Source organism: Poecilia reticulata, chromosome 10 (assembly GCF_904066995.2).
Source record: "Poecilia reticulata chromosome 10, P_reticulata-male-v2, whole genome shotgun sequence".
Taxonomy (NCBI): Eukaryota; Metazoa; Chordata; class Actinopteri; order Cyprinodontiformes; family Poeciliidae; genus Poecilia; species Poecilia reticulata.
The window spans coordinates 9,021,629-9,039,465 of NC_088839.1; the positions used below are offsets into that span (position 1 = coordinate 9,021,629).

The 17,837-nt window shown below is 42.0% G+C and overlaps 1 protein-coding gene across 3 annotated transcripts in view; it reads right to left on the bottom strand.

Annotated features, from left to right (window-relative positions):
- The window catches only part of tenm1 (teneurin transmembrane protein 1), a 300,581-nt gene that overhangs the window by 125,428 nt on the left and 157,316 nt on the right, over positions 1-17,837 (bottom strand). For all 3 annotated transcript variants that reach the window (XM_081611713.1, XM_081611715.1, XM_081611714.1), the window contains 3 exons: positions 9,242-9,444; positions 6,021-6,228; positions 704-805 (listed from right to left, as the gene is read on the bottom strand). In XM_081611713.1, the coding sequence (XP_081467839.1) occupies positions 704-805; positions 6,021-6,228; positions 9,242-9,444 (513 nt within the window). The remainder of the gene's footprint in view (positions 1-703; positions 806-6,020; positions 6,229-9,241; positions 9,445-17,837) is intronic.

Consider the following 17,837-nt stretch of genomic DNA (forward strand, 5'->3'; position numbering starts at 1 on the left):
CCAGATGATTTGCACTTTGCTCACCCTGCGGCTACAACAAGAGACACAATAGAGCTGGAAGACGTTAGACAAAAGCTAAAAACAGGAGAAGTTACACTGCATGCTTAAACAATCCAAACACGTAAGCAGTAAAATCTTAATTAAAATAACATAGGCTTGGGCTAATCAGTCAAACTCGGGTTGGGTTGAATTTTGTAGGCCTGAACTTTAATGTGAATTCGTCTTGCGAAGAAAGTCTTTTACATGCCTGTGTATATTCTCAGTGATCCATTGATGTTTACTACAACAGGCTTAAAGGGAAAAGTCTGATTGCCTTCAATTGAAGCCTGTTGAGGTAAAGGCTTTAACACAATTTATTATTATTTTTTTTTGTAATGCAAATCCAACCTTGTTGTTTTTAATTTATGTGGCAAAAAACAAAACAAAAAAGAAAACCAAAGCATTTATTTACCCAGAAGGTTTTAAAGTGGACTAGCGGACGACTTATCACATAAATAATGGTATAATAATTCATAATCCCTGCGCATCCTTGGGTAAAAAAATAGTCCCTTGGAGTGCATTTGATTCTTTCTTGTTGAATAATAGATGTTTTGGAAACAACCGGGGCTCTCATGAAACGAGGAAAACAAAGAACAGAATGGACAGGCGGAAGCACCTGAGCTTGCTTTTGTCCGAGCTCCGCTGGCCAGTCGATGCCTCTTACCTTTGGCGCAGTCGGGGCCCAAGAACCCAGCGAAGCAGTGACAGTGTCCAGCCACGCACTCTCCGTTCCCGTTGCAGTCCGTGGAGCAGCCATCCATGGAATCTGCACGACCACACACAAACACACACGCGGACGCGCACGCCGTCAGAAATCGACTGGAGAAAAAGGGCAAAAATTGCACATGTGACTGAATAAGCTGGCATGGCTCTCATGGTTTATTGAATGAAAAGATCTGATAAGCAATGGATGGCTCCCCAGACACAGGGCTTGTATTAGATTAGTCTGATCCAGCTGCTATCGCTCTCTGGGGAGCGGCCAAGCACTCACTTACACTCAGTACCACTAAGCACATTAAACTGCATTACAGGTTGGAAAAGCACCGCACGCAAATTTACAAACATCAAGACCTAATCAACAGGCCGTTTACAGGCGCGTAGTTTAAAACGAGGATGAACAAAATGGAAAAAGTAAATAAAGAAATCCAGCGTTGCCAGTGCAGGAGCAACGGGCGATGCTGCTGCTGCTGCTGCTGCTGCTGTTGTCGCCGCAGCATCGGCTGCAGCATCGGCGGCGGCCGCTCCCTGGGCCTGCTGGAGATCAATGTGCTGCTTGTTTCCACTAGTGTTTCGTCTCATCTGCTGGGCGTGAGTTTCATCATATCTTTCTGTGGGCTATACGTGTTTCATCACACTCCTCCATCGAACTTGAATTAACCGCCCCTTTCTTCTGCCGTTCCTGTGTTCTCCCATTGATACGTCCATCATGTCAGACTGCGTTCTCTGGGAACCGGCAGCGCTGCAAAGATGGATAAAGAGGTGGGAGTGGGGCAGAGGGGGATGGGGGGGGCGGAGGGGGGTTGAGCCCTTTTATGCTTTTGGAGCGTTATATAAGCCTGCTGAGCTCTATCAGCTCCAGCTCCAGATGCAGGATTTTTTTTTTTTTCCTTCGGTGGAGAAGCTCCCCAGAAGGCTTGCCGAGTTGGAGGATTTGAACTTTTTCTGCTGGTTGTCATGGCTTTGGCAAGCTCTATCTAAGCTAGATAGAGTAATTAAAACGGGTGTCAGGGATGTCATCTCTCTTATTCGACCCCCGTGTCGTCCCGCTCGCTCGGGCTCCTGTGAACCGGGGCTGGCGACTCAAACCGCCGCAGTCCCCGCTGGCTCGCCCGCTTTCTTTGCGGGGTGGTGGCGGGGGGGCAATGACAAATCCTTTCAGCGCACGCGCACGTATGCGTTTACAAACACACGCGAGTTACTACTCCAGGCGCATGTGACACATGCTAATGAGACAGGCCCCAGTAGCCCGGCAGCGCGGCGTTATCCTCCAGAGCGGCGCATCGCTGCAGAGACCAAAGTCATTTTCACCTCCATCACCTGTCATTGTCAGGCTGATGGAGAGAAGGAGTGCCAATCATCTGTTCTCCCACACAGTCAGGAGGACTCACGTTTGTTTCTGGGACTCTGACTCTTTCAGAAAAAAAAAAAAATACTATATTCGAATATTCCAATATTGCATTTGGCACCTGACACATACAATGAGTAAAAAAAAAAAAAAACTTATCTGCAAGGTCATAGAGTTCCTTTTAATCCATCTGAGACAAGCAGGGCCGTGAGGGGAGGGGTTATAACAATGATATAGGCTCCATCTTTCAGGTCAGTGTCCTGACCATAAAAAAAATAAAAAAAACTCTCCAGGCAATTAAGAGCCAATATATGAAAAGCCGCGTCTCTGTATGTTGCAGTGCAGTGTGTGAGGCAGTGTGTGCTTTCATAGAGCATCAACTCTGTTCTTTCCACTGACTAAACGCGCTCCAGCTAGAAATCACTCATGCCATAAGTTATTCAAGTTAAATGCTATTATAAAATGGGTGCTTCCAGCCAAGGGACCTGATTGGTCAAATAAGCATTCCAATTGTACTTTATGAGCCTGTAAAGTTTCAGCCATGCTTTATGACCCTTGGGGCTTTATGAATTTATGAAACAGTGAATGCGCTGCCAAGCTAACTAGAAATATCAAGGCGTACTGATGATCTTTTTTTTTTCCCCACTTTCTCTCTTTTTTTGTTTATCACGTTTTTTGCTGAAGGCTCCAGCTGGTTCACATCATGTCAGAAGTCTGCTTAAGAGATTTGTTGTGTTTTGTTGCTGTAGACGTTGTGAAAAAGCTGGGCAAGGTGAGTAATTTTAGGCAAATTAATCAGGATGCGGAAAACAGAACTCTGTCTGTGTAGATTTGGAGAGAACGCGGCGAGATTGTAGAAATAGTCGCGCTTTCGCAGTTTACTTTCAAATGTCAGCAGGCACTTTAGAGGAAAGCAATTGCTCCATTTATGGTCAAAAATATGTTTGGAAATATCATTTAAAACAATCTTCAAATTTGCAACCAGGGGATATTTTATTTCATTTCTGTTTTTTTGTGTGTTTTTTTTTACATGTCCAGTTTTCTTATTCTGGATGAACACTTCAGTTGTCACTGCAAGAAATAAAAACCTTTAAACAACCTTAAAATCTAAATTAAATATCCACTTATTGTCCCTGTTTATGCACCAGCTAGCTGTAGGTACAGCATATGTTGCTGTGACAGGAAGGTAGAAAAGTGTAATCCGTAATGAAGGGTGAAGTTTAGCACCTTTTACTGGATGCACAGTGATGCAGGGAATAAGTTGTTACCAGAGAGAAGTCGGCAAGATTGCAGAAATCATTAAGCCAAAGTTTTTTCGTGTCTTGCCTCCAAATGTCAGAAGCAAAGGCAGGAGGAAATGAGGCATTAGTAGCAGGAGTTACTGTCGTTATGGTCAAAAATATGTCGGGGAAATGTCATCAATAATTAAATTGATGACATTTTCATCAAATGTCCTAATCCATGAACCTTTTATTCTTTTTTTACAGGATAAGATTTTTTTCCCCCCTTCCCAAAGTATTAGCTACATACTTTTCGCTGCTGTAGTAGCTTGTTAGAGGAAATAAATCACTAAATTGGGTGGTAAATAACACTGAAGTGACTGCTAAAAGAGAACTGAGTTGGGTCATTGTTGCATAAAACAATTCAAGCTTCACGTAAAAGGACAAAACATTTCTTCCTTACCATCTTTGACCACTTTCCATTCACTAAGGGAAAATATTCTTCCTCAGCTTTACCTTAGCTGCACTGAGGTCTTTGAATCAACACTACTGCCCCCTATGTGTAAAGAAAAAAATGACTTGCAACAATGACCCAAATCCAGTAGATAAGTTGGAGCCTTTTTCAAATTCATAATTTCAGTTTCTTGCTTAGGATTATCGGCCAGTCTCAACATTATACTCAGCTGTTTTCTTCAGAATCCAATCTTTTTACACGCAGAACTTTTACCTGTTAATGCAGCAGCTAGCTTTTAAAGATGCAGCACAGCTACGAGAAGTTGGACCATCCTGAGCACCAGTGAATGGAAACGAGCATCATCAATCATCATTTGTTTTGTTTGGGGTTTTTTTCTTCAGTTTTTTTTTTTCCTGGAAAATTCAGTTTTTTCTCATATGACTGTGAAAGCAAATCTACAGAGAAAGAGCTGAGCATGCGGTATTCACACATCAGCATATTTGAAGGCATCTGAACGGCATCATTTATTCAGCTCTGTTTTATTTACATAAAGAGAAAAACGAACAGTAACGCTGACAATCTTCTGTCCTGCGCCGCAGCCTTGAGTCAAATAAAAGCAAATTCTATTAAAGTGAGATGGGCCATGCGATAAAGGTCAGCCACCAGCTCAGCAAACTCGTGTTGTTTTTTTTTTTTTTATATATATATATATTTTTTTGCCTTTATCCAGATTTCATAACAGCGGCCATCCATGTTTTCTTCTGCCGTATACAAACCCCGCTCGTCAATATTCCGGCAGGCGCGTTTAAACATGCATGTGTTTGCTACATATTGTGTGTCTCCTCGCCTGCATCCAGCATCGTTTCATGCACTATATTACCGTTGTCGTGTTCTCATATTTTCTTCCTTGTCACAAACTACTCTGGCATTGATTTTATGTTATTTTATTTATTTTCACAGCGGTCTTGAGTCTTCCCCACCCCCCCTACTCTTATTTATACTCTTCTTTTTCTTGTTGGATCCTGTTACTATTTGCTGCGGAAAAGCTCAATTTCCCGACAGAGATCATCTCATCTCTCTCTCTCTCTCTCCATAAAGGCCCGGCTCTCTGGGCTTTCAGCGCGCCGCGTCTCTTTATGAGAATTTACTGAACCCCGGCTCGATGGTTTTGATTTTCTGCCACCAAAAACAATGCGGTGTCAGGTTCTGAACCTCGTTAGGGGCATGAATGGTCGGCGAAATGAACTCTGACACCGATCCATGCGCATTGTTTCCGTCTTTTGAGCCCAGCCACCTGATTAATAATTGTCGAAGTCATTAGTCGACTAAGCGCCTTCATTTCGAGGGCCTCTCTTGTCGTGTCTTTGCTTTCATCGTTATAAAGGAGCAACAGGGTGAAAAGCAAGCGAAAGGTTGCCGCCTCCCCGCTTTAGCTCAGAGTATCCGACTCGAAATCCTCTGGTCTATTCTAGACTGTACACATGCGCACACACACGCACACAACAAACGTGTCAACAAATGTTTGACAACTCTGAAATGAAATCTGTGTTTAGCTGTCAGGCTCTGTCAGTCACTGTGAAGAGGACTCTGTCGATATGAAGATGAAACATGTCTGCAGTACAATGTTTTTGGCTTCATGGAGCTTTTTACTGAAGAGCTTTTAACCTGGGATTTCAAGAGGTTGGTGATACACAACTTTAGCTTAAAAGCTTCAAGAGTGCCTCGGTGAAACACAGTTTGTGTTTAAAATACTAAAATATGAAAACAGACATTTAAAAACATTGTTTAAAAAACCCAAAAACAACAACTTTCGAGTTGGCTGCTCTCAAAACATTGTGCTCCTTTAAGGGTTTACTGGACAACCAGGTGAAGAAGCAATTACCCCGGTAATTATCCACTTGTCTATATTCAGCCGCATACTCTTGCATTATTCACATCCTTCAATTTACACTGCCATCCGTGTGTGTCATCGCAATGAGCCGCAGTTAGCAAGCCCTGTTATTACTACAGGAGCTGTCCTCCTCTTTTCTATCCGCCGTCTCTCTTGGCATGCCAAACTAACTGGCATAATAGGAAAAGTTTCCCCCACCAAATGTCAATGAGTTTCACATCACTCCTTATGTTTTTGCAGGGAGAAACATGGAGGACGGGGTGGGGAGGGGTGAGAGATGACAGGAAAAAGAAAGACGAGCAGCACTCACGGTCTGCGACACGCGGAGAGGGGAAGGGGTCTTGCACTCACCTATGGGCGTGCTGAGGAGTAGCACTTGCTCCAGGTTGCGTCCGTCGTTGTAGAGCGCCAGGTGCCACGTGCCGGGGTCCATGTACTCGATGAAGCCGGTTTCCTGCAGGCCGCTCAGCAGCAGGCCCTTCGGGGTTTTGGCGGAGGAGACGGGATCGGTCAGCGACCTGGGCAGGGCCTTCCCGTCCAGCAGTTTCACGAAGTCAAACTGGAAACGACACACCGACAGGATCGCAGAGGTGTTTTCTGAGCTGGCACAGCAGAGCTCAGCGAAAAGCATTACTTAATATGTGCTTGTCAAAACTAAGGAAGCGATGCTTCACACGATAGCAATCATCTTAAAAGATTGGCCAGGATAATGAAATTAGTAATTATTTGGAAATCTGAAGATATTTACAATTAAAATGTGAAACCATACACTCTAAAAAGTGTATTATTATGGACTTATTTACATTAATTTCACTTAATTCTTGTGGTCTAGTGATGACAACTTTTTTGTGCTGAATTAGCTTAAAAGCAAAAAAGAAGTGTAACTTAAAGGAACATTTTACTTCGACTTTTCTTGAAATAGTTTAGTTCAGTGCCACGTTTGTATCCTGTCATCATGACACATGACGCATAAACTTAACTGAATTAATTGTTACCAATTGAACCAATTCAATTAAGCTGGTTCAACTATTTTCTTTTTTTAATGAAATAAAAAAAACCTTTTTGTATTTAACCTATGACATCTCTGGAGACGTTACAGTTTTAAGTGGATGAATCATTTATGGCTGTTACTTAATAGCAACATTTAACTGGGAAAGCCGTTGTTGAAAGAAAGCCATAAGAAGTCCTGATTAGAATTTGCAACTGGTCAAATAGGGGACACAGCAGACACACCAACCAGATGAGGCACAGACTAAACCTTCGGCCAACTTTGAAAATACTGTCACATTGTTTGTAACGTAGCCAAAAACAGGTCCGTTTGTTGATCAAAACCAGGTGAAAGCTGCATAAAACTTGAGGCTGAAGTGGAGGTTCAACATTTATCAGGATGCTAAAGAATTAAACCAGGGTGTCAAACTCAAATTTTTGAAGTGTCCCTTGTCCAGTGCACTTAAATCAGTGACTGAAAAACCTCCTCAGCAAGCAGTCGAGTTCTATAGAGCTTTTCTATTGACCTAATTGTATGATTCAGCTGTTTTTAAGCAGAGATAAATGTAAAAGTTGCAGGGCACTGGGCCTCGAGGACCAGGGTTTGACACCTGGATTTTAGATAAAAAATTCTGCTTTTCATTTGACACAATATGATAGATAGGCATTTATAGTTATAGATTGAGAAAATGTGGGTGAATTTAAACTTTAAGGGTAATGAATCCATTTGCAAGGAGCAGCAACATAACGGTAAACGAGCATGTCAAAGTTAGGTAAATGGCGCCCACAACGTTTACTGTTAAGAGACCAATTTACAAAGGTACATATTTTAAAGACTGTTCATAAATCCTAATTATTATGGCAGAAATCTCAAAACTTAAATGATAAAAAAAACAGCCTGTGTCAATCCTAAACAGAAAGTTCTGGTTCCATCTTTTAGTTAGCATTTGCTAACGTGTCATTTTTCTCAAGAAAATTTCACCGCTCTGATCATATCTTTTTTCGGAGTCTTTGAAGCGCGCCTCCATCATACACTCTCTCCTATTGCCATTAACACCTGTGTGTTTTGCTGAGCGAAATGAACAGTGACATAAGGTGATAGAGCTAAGACGTGTCTTTTAGTCGATAAATGAAGAATAAATTGGCACGCCGCTAAAGCTTTGCCAGACTTACTGACATGTCAGCATGATTCCTTTTATTGCGTAGTTGTGAAAACACGCGGTACGCAACGGAGCCGGGTTAAAAGATCACAAGCTCACATTGCTGGATTTCAAATATAGACTGTTGGGGGGGGGGGAGACGACATTGTAGCAAGTATTGAGCCTCGGTTGATTCAACTCTGTGTCCTCCCTCTACAACTTGACATACATCGCAAGACTCCCCATTTTATACGTTTAAACTGTTCTGTTCTTCTTTCTCTCCCTCCTCAAGTCTCTCCACCAGCAGCAGCAGCAGCAGCAGCAGCTCCCTCTTGCCATCTATCCATCCCTCAGTCCTCCTTGAAGTAGCAAAGCCCTCACTGAGTCTCATTCCCCTTGAGGGCTCTGTGTCACGCGAATGTCAAAAACGGCTAATTAGACCTCTTCATGCAGACAAGAGCAGGAAAGCACTGATGTTAAAAAGCAGATGACTCAGAGTGAGACGCATCCTTTGTCTCTATACGTGCTTGTTACATGGCACAACACCAGCCGTGTACAGCGTCTCTGTGTGTGTGCGCGCGTGTGTGCATAGTTGAAATGAACTCGTGTGTGTGTGTGTGTGTGTGTGTGTAAGCTTAGAAGCACAGAAATAATCGTTTTGTTGGAAAAACAACAACATCCACGCTTCTTAAGACAGCTTGGAAAAATATTCCTCTCCTATGGGGACGATATTCTTTTTTTTTTTTGCAGTAGACAAACAGCAATATGCAACATTACAGCCTACATCTGATGAGATTAGGACCCACTGGCTGATTACTCTACTGAGCCTGATTAAAAAAAACAATAAAAAGTGGGTTTTCCATCATCTCTTACGCTGCGTTTTAACACAGCTGAAGTCACAATTTAATTGTTCTCATTTGCATATTCGCTGTGTCTATTGTCAAAACAAGTTGGAAGCGGTGATTTGTTCGCGGCTCTTAACTGTTACCTGTTTAAACAGGCAGGTAACAATTCACGCTCCGCTGGATTGCCGTATCAATCAACCCGTTATTGTGTTCTCACAAATTCAGCCGACAGAAACGCATAAATACAGTTTATGGACACATGTCTGACTGCAAATCAATATTTCTAAGAGCGAGAAACAAAACTGATTTGAATCCTCAATGGGAGACGGGATTCCTGGCGTAATAATGCGAGACGTAGACAAGGAATTGCGCTGAAGGAAGCAAGACAAAATGACAGTTTCGATACCTACAACGCCCTTGCCAAGGGAAAAAAAAAACTTATTTCCACCCCATTTGAAATACTTCATTGTGAGAACTGGATTGAGTTCTTTTAATAGGCACCCAAATCCAAGGCCAGACAAAGGGAGGACAAACTTGGGAGGAAAGGCGCAGTGCGGCCCATCTGGATGAGCAGCACTCTCCAACAAGGAGCGATCCCTACCTGAGTATGTGTGGGCGGGATGTTCCTGCGACCGTAGACCCCCAGCAGCGCGTTGTGTGACAGCGACAGATTGAACTTGACGTAGGTCGGATGGTGGACGGTCATGTGAAACCTCCAGAAGAGGCCCGGCGGGATCGCCTGGCTCTGCTGGGTTCCGATGTCGATCTCGCCACGGTCGATGGCGCGGCCCCTCACCCATTTCTCTGCAGGTGAAAGAAGAAGAAGGAGAAGAAGGAGGGGGGAAAAAAAGCACAGGTGAAACACGTTAGTCACATGCTGGAGATTTATCAAGGTGGACAATGAGTCCTATTCAAGATCACCGGGAGCAATTAATAACCAACCTAATGTCCTATAACAGAGGCCAGATCAGCAGCACAGCTAATTAAGTGAAACTGAATAGATCTCCAAATGACTAAGCGAGAGTCAAAAAAAAAAGAAAAAAAAAACATCTTTTCAAGGAAGTAGGCTTTGGCAGTCCTTTGGATACACTGTGCATGAAGATGAACTGCTTTAGAAAGCCAGTGTTGGGGTCTGAAAGCTCTCTACCGGGGCTTTGTTGTACACTATATTAGCATCTGCTAACAAGAAAGATGGATGCATGCTTCTGGATGTGTGTGTGTGTGTGTGTGTGTCAGAGAAAAGAGGAAACTGGGGATCAGAAGAAAAAAAAAAACGTGAGGAGGGCACCGCACACACACGCGGCCACACGCATTCACAAACAGACCAACTGCGCACAGATAGTGTCTTGAGTGAGAGCCCGTCTTTGTGTGTGGAGAGAATAGGGTCTATCCAGCAGTCCCGCCGGCCATCAGCTCCTCTCCTCTCTCTACGTAAAGCCTTTGTCAAGCCCCAGTCCTGAGTCTTTTGTGTACGGCAGGGTGGAGGGGGCACAACTCTCTTTGTGCTGGCCTTTATGGAGAGCTATATCTCTGCTTCTAAACTAAGATGGAGGAAATATGTTGACAGAGGGGAGCCAGCCAATCGTTACCACCACAAAGGCAGAAGAACAGTTAGGGGCAGATTCATGGACGAGTCTGCCCGCTCTCAATCCATAACGCCCGCAGCTCCACCACTCCATTATGGCGACACAGTGCACACCCACCGGCCGGCTGGCGTATATCACCTGTGCTGTCACGCTGAGAGAGGGAGCTAAGAGTGCTGGTCTGGGAGGTACTTTCAGCTGTGCTGGAAGTGGCTTTAGAAAGGGCGCCGTGTGTTTGACTGCTGCTCTGCCCTCCGTTTGGCTTTACATGTGGAAGGGGGTCCAGAAGTCTTAATGGAATTTCGCCACCTCAAACATACCTACAAAGTCTCCAGGGCGGCTGCAGAGCGCTACAGCACATTATATAACGACACATCAAAACAACAGCTGAGCAATGCCATCGACCACGACACCCAGCAAAGAAATCTGGGTCTTTGCACAAACTCCAGTAGCGAAAAGCTTTGGGAGATTTTTTTGATCCAGTAAATGACAAAGCTTTAATGTACACCAGATTACCAGATGACAGCAGCGGGATTTCATGAATTGATTACAAGAGCTTGTGAAACAATGTGAAACACAACAGAGCGAGCAGAAAACCCTCCCAGGGCGATAATGTGATTGTAAATTATACATTTGTGATATCTGTGAATGAAACACACAGATACAGTAGTTCCAACTCTTCCTTCTGAGTACAAACTTACCGGCAAAACATCGGCTGATCAGAAACTGAATCCGTCAACATTTGAAGACTCAAACACTTATAACACAATGTTATAGTATACCACACCATATTATACTAAACAATGCAATACCATACCACACTATTCTATACTAAACTATACTACGCCATACTACACTGAACTGCATTATACTATACAACACTATGTTATACTACAACCCACTACATTATACTACACTACGCTATGCTAAAGCCACCATACCATACTATGCTATACAATATTATACTTTGCTATACTGTACTATACTACTCCACTACACTGTGTTAACCTTTACTGCATTACACTATACTGCACTATACCAAACTGCACTATACTACATGCTGCACTATGCTGTTCTATGCTATGCTGTACTGCACTACACTATTTTACACTATACTATATTATATTACACTACTTGAAAAATCTCCATCTGCTTGATCCACCTGATCTGGAGAACCAAATTGCTGTCATTCTCAAACTGCAGTACAAAGGCTCCAAATAGAAAACATTGCTACACCTTTAATTAACTCTAAATAGAGAAGTAAGCTTGGAGTAAACCCGACATACTGTCTTTTGTTTTGTAAAACAAAACAAAAGACAACACAAACGCCACTACTCAAACCCACTTGGTACAAACACTTCCGGACCTCTGACTTGGCTTAGTAGTGCAACTTCTCCCATTTTTTAGCCTTTGCTTAACATCTTACAGGTCCACAATGTCGCTTGTTGTAACTGCAAGGTGAGTCAAGTGCAAATCTTCTGGGATGTGTGACTGATAGGAGAAGAGAGGAGTGTGCTTTAGTTGTGCAGTGCACTGCACTTGTTACAGTCTAATTAACTTCTGCACCTCTCTTTCGAGTAAACACCTTCTCCTCTGCAGCTGCATTAAGCGAATCAACATAACTTTTTACCGTGCATTCTTGTTTAGTTTCTCTGTGCTCCATGTACTGTAGGCCTATTAAAAACACACCCCAGCACCGCCAGCCTGACCCTACCTGTCTATTAAGTATATCATTTCAGCCTGACTCGACCCAAATTTTGGTTCAGGTTCCTGCTATAGATACAAACTCTAACCTTCTCAATGCTTTTTAAGTATTTGCATTGGGAGCAGAAGTGTATGTGCATTATCTACAGATAGACCTTCCACGTGTACATTTCCTGTAAATAGCCTGGGAACACTTGGTGGAATTGCACTTTAAGTCACATGAATATTTACTATTCAGCCAGCAGTAAATGACTTTTCATGTCTCTTTGCAAAGTCTGCAATCATGTTTTAATATTGAGCCCAAACCTTTCGAAATGTCAAACAGCATACTAATAAACACAAAATAACTGCAGTAAAAAAAGTAATGGTCAAGCACACTTAAAGTAAGCATTCACACAATCTTGGCCATGTCTGTCTCAGCAAACTGTTCCTTCTTATGCTAACCCACACTTTCTGTGTCTGGTTACAAAAAACATTAAGATCAGCAGATGGTTGGACGTACTAATAAAAAAAAAAAGATCTTTTATTCAGCTTTAGATGAATGAAACATGAACAGGGCAGGGCAGAGCACTGTCAGGCACAGAGGCGTGCAGGCTGACCGGCGGGCAGATGAGCATGCAGGTCCTTCTGATGCTAATTACCGTACGGTGCCTCGCCGAGCCTGACGCAACAAGGGGACAGAAAAGTGGCGTTCAGGTCAGCTGATGGGAAGCAGAGAGAGAGAGAGACAGAGGAGAGGGGAAACACGAGAGGAGGCTTGCCTAGAAAAGTGGGCGGCTGTGTCATTTTACAGCTGCTGATGCAAGACAGGAGAAAACCTGCGTTGCGTTTCTGTAATTCTGTCTCATCAGTGAAGGGTAAATCCGAGCGAGGTGAGGGTCTGAGAAGATGTGGGAAGTTCCACGACCTTTTCAAGCTGCTCACATGACTGCTGTCAATCAGCCATGATCTCAACAAAGAAAAAGACAAAACATCTTTTTCAAATGGAAAATCTCTGCTAATTTCTTCTTGAATACAAGCTTAAATGAACGAGGCAGTGTGCAAACAGCGAGGTAAAATTTCTTCACGCCTTGCTGTTTCCCAGCTTTAGTAAAGGAAGAAAACCGCTCGAAATTCACACCTACTACTGGTTATTAGCCAAAAAAAAAAAGAGATAAAAATAAATGTTATTGCATGAATCTCCTCTTGTGCTTTTCATCATTAGCTGGCAAGCAAAGCAATTTGTGAGCAAAAACATCTGTGAGATTTATTTAAAAAAAAAAAAAAACATGTTTTCTTTTTTTTTTAATAAAGAAGTGATTAAAGGTCTCTTTGGCTTCTTCATGTCTAACATCAAACAATAAAGCAGCCTTGACAGAAACGATTAATCATTAGTGCACTTCTGTAAACTAAATAGCCTGCATTATATTAATGATCCTGCTTCAGCCAATTATGCAGGTAGAGCTGCATGATGTACAACAAAACGTACTACTGCTTTGACTTAACACCATCTACTACTTTAAAAAAAAAAACAGGCTGGGTAATTTTCCTCAAACTGCTGGACATCAAGATCAGATTTAGTGTGGTTTTTTTTTTCTTCTCCAAAACTCTCTTTCTTCGGTGTGGTTTGTTCTCAAATTATTCTATCTATTCGGGGTGCGACGGCGTGGCTCAGTAATGGTTTCCATTCCCGACCCCGGGGTATTTACTGAATGTTTTCCTGTTCTCTCTCAGCCCTTCTTCCTGTAAACCACTCATTAATAAAGAGATATAAAAGAAACTGACATCTGCCACATAAAACACCATCAAACTGCTGTTAGCATCTGATTTCTGGTAAATTGTAAGCTATTATTAAGAGCAGACGGGTGCTGTAAGCTTGACCATCTGTTGCATCTGTGTTTGCATAGCCTAGTAAAAAAAGACCATGAGGCTGAAACAACAGAACATGCCCCCTACAGACAGTGAAGATGTGTGTGGCTCTAGTGTGAGGTTGCAGTGCTGTAACATTGATTTGATGCTAAGCTAAAGGAACATTTTTAAAATTAGTGTTTTTTTAATTATGTATTTTCCAGGCACATAGTGCCATTTTATAGCACAATCAAGTAACTATGTTAACTTCAGTTGTTAAAAACATTCTCTATATATATCTATCTATCAAAATGACAAAAGAAATTTTACTTTGTAATTTAATGCTTTGAAATTGGGCCTTTGTCTCTTTAAAAGCTCCTGCTCTTTCTGAAACTCCGCCTTCAGGAAGTCATCACAACATGGCTCCTCTATTAAACCCTTTAACAACGTTTTTACCAGTGTTGCTCTGAGAAGTAGCTCCTAAAACGAGCTCAGATGATGCTCAGTTCCACCTGGTGTTTGCTAATTGCTGCTGGCTAGTCTGGAGGTGCTGAGTGAGGGAGAGGTGGCGGAGGGCTGCTCTGTGAGGCGGAAGCTGTGAAACCTGGAGCTCAGAGGAGGAGCTGCGTCTCCAAAGCGTGCTTAGTGTGTTTTGAGGAGCGTTGTCCAACTTCTGTGTTTAAGATCCACTTCCTGCAACACTTAGATTCATGCTCCAATGTAACTGAGTCAAATGAACGGCTGAAAAAATTTTTTTGTTTTTTTACTGTTTCTATGATGACCACGTTTTCACTGATAAGCCTGTATTCTTTAAAGTGAAAAAGTGAAAAATTATGCAAGGGTTTGAGTGCATGCGAACAAAGTGGTTTGTCTGTTTAGAAAAATGTTTCTCAACCTTTTTTGGGCCAGCGCCCTCCGATCCATTATCCAGGTCCCTCACCGCTCTCCATCAAAGAATTTGCAGGCTACTTCACACTGAATATTATTTCATTATTAATATTACTATCACTGTTGTTTATGTTTGATTTTTATGGTTGTTTCTGGAGTTATTGTCAAAAATAATTTTCCAGAGAACAAAAGCGCCATGCAAATAGAAATTATTTTTACAGACATCTAAGAAAAATGCAAAAAATGGACATTCATCTTAACTGAACTCCGACTATGTCAATCATAGCTCTTCTTTTGTCCAATATTTCTGGTGGTGCAGCTCTGTGCTGCCTTCAGGAGAATGGGACATCAGAGTATCATCCATAAAATTTCACCCACATGGCATTAACTGTGTAAACCAGAGCTTTCAGTGGAAAAACTAAAGTTCCAGATCATTTTAATGCCATACAAATATAGGACAGGAACATGGATTATATCTTTATATAGACCTGTCTATTGATTTATAGATTAATAGTTCGTTGCTCTGTTCTATGTCACAATTCTCCTATTTCAGAGTTTTGCGCAACGTGCACATTATCTTTTTTTTTTTTTTTTACTACATAAGGCGTGGAGCGGTCGGGAAGCGCGTATCGATGGAGAAAAGCAGACTGACGTAAACCTTTTAGCTCCAGTATTCTGATAATTAAAATTAAAAAGTGCTGTTGTGCTACGGTTTCATACCAGATCACTCACAGAACCAATGTTAACTCAATAAAATGAGCGCTCTCTATCGTGGAACCACCCGTGGAGGGATTTCTTTACTTAAATGGGTTCATTTTTCAGAGGGATACAAAGTCAGGGTATCGTGATTTTAGTAATTACATGTTTATAAGAGCAATTTTCTGTTGTCCTTCCATGGAAGTGGGCAGCCTTCAAACGGACATTAAAACACTTTTTAATATAAGTTGTTGCTTTGACATGATCACAGAACTGCCAAAACATAAGCACAAAAATCCTCAATAAAACATAAAATATGTGAAAATCAGACACCAGACAAAGTGAATCACAGCAACTTCATCAGCCGGTGTAACGCTGACCTGATGCGGTGAAGCTACTAGTAGCAGGAGAACGAAGCTGCGCCAAAAGCTAGCAAACACTGAAAAGAAGAGCTGCCATCGATATAGATGCAGCAGGTTTTAATGTTACACAATACAGTTTTAGCAAGTTGCTCAAAGTCTAAACTGGTATAGTTGTGCACTTAAGGTGTAAAGTTTACCTTCGACCAAACGCCCCCCAAAGGAATTCCAGCGCCCTCGTTTTGAAAAAATGTCTGCCAGCGCCCCCTGCCGTCCTCTGAACGCCCCCCGGGGGGCGGTACCGCCCACATTGAGAACCGCTGGTTTAGAAACTGGAAGGGGCAAAAATCCAGGTATGAATCCCCAAAGAGGCAAGCCAACCTGTTCCTAAATTTAAACACTAAAATACTTCGATTGATCAAACCTGAACGAAGCAAATAAACACTGATTGCAGATTTTCTAACACAAAGTTTGTGATTTGTGAAACCCTCATAAAAATAAAAATTTTTTCCCCCCATAAATATTGCTAAAATCCCGTCTCATCTCAACCACATTTTGTGAGCACAACATCGTTTGGTCTAAATTCATGAACTTTCACCCCATTCATCGAGACACCCCTAAAGTCCACGTGAATCTTTTGTTTTTAAAAATCGATGCGAGTTTGCAGGCCCATTTAGGCCATTTAGCTCAGGGTTTCATTGCCTGTCCGCACCTGTGTGTGTGCGTGTGTGTGCGCGTATGTGCGTGTGTGTGCGCGCGTGTGGCCGGGTGTGTGTCAGGCCGGCGAGGAAGAGGAACTACATTATGACTCGGGACACGAGGTCTAATTAATTCCTCTTGCCTACGGGAAATTCAGGTAAAACAATTACACCTACAATCTATTTTTCAACACACTGTCTTCGCAATTAATGTTATTACCCCTCATGTTCTAATGAAGCAGAGAACAGCATTACGCTGCAGTCAGGGTCTTGGTAACGGGACACGTCCGAGGGGACCAAACCGCACGCGCACGTGTGTGTGTGTGTGTGTGTGTGTGTGTGTGTGTGTCTGAATAGTCAATACTGTCCGTGTGTAAATCATGCATGTATCGGCGCAGACAACATTAATACTGTTCCGAATGCAAGAGAGATTGAGTTTGCCGCAGGATGAATAAAAATATCACAATGGGCAAGGTCTCTATAATTACTTGGATTCAATTAAGGGCCTTTTGAGCAGGTGGCTTAATAAGCTCTCAGCCTCCCCTCTCCACTGTGCAGCCTAATGAGTGTCAGTCAGAGTCAGGAGAAGATAATGCTCCGGGCCCCGGGGCCTTCTATTACTTCTACCGTCTGTCTTCACCTTCTACCATCAGGCCTCGGGTTACATCTGTGACAGATATGTCTGCCTGTTCACAAACTCATTCACTGCTTGACACCGACGCTGTTACATATTTAACATGTGTTGCACAAGATGGCATAAGGATGAAGTATTCAACTTTCTTTCTTTTCTTTTTTTTTGTTCTAACTGAGCTCCTGCAAAAGTTTATAATAAGGCTAAGTCTGGGCAGATACTTAACGCCTGTAAGTCAGTGAACCGCAGAGTGAATTTCTCCTCTTCAGCTGTGTCATTATTTCATGTGAAAGTAAGAGAAATCACTGTGAGGTTTTGTGACGAGATGTATCGATTTCCATTAAGAAAAAAAAAAAAAAAAAAAAACTTTTAAGAACTTTGACTTTCAGGATTGATCGAGGGACATTTAAAAAATGTTAAAGTTCACACATAATCTCTTGGATCACGGTAGTAAAAGTATAAATGCAGTAAGAGTAAAATTATACTTGATAAAAAAAAATTTTAAGAACTAACCATGAACAGCACAAATACTGTGAAAGTTACAGATAAATGCAGAAATTAGTAAATGGTTAAAATAAAGTCATTAATTTGGCAAAAGATTAGCAGAAAAAATATAAGACAGAACAGCTTTGAACTATTATTACACTTTTCAATGTTGCATATATTCATAATTGCCTTTTGGTTTCAACTGCGATACTTTATCAATGTGTCACAAATCCAATTCATTCCATTTATCATTTAGTTTTCCAACTTGTTTGTGATGTCTTCTTTCTCTTATTACTCATTTATCGTTTAATTACTTGTTTAAACT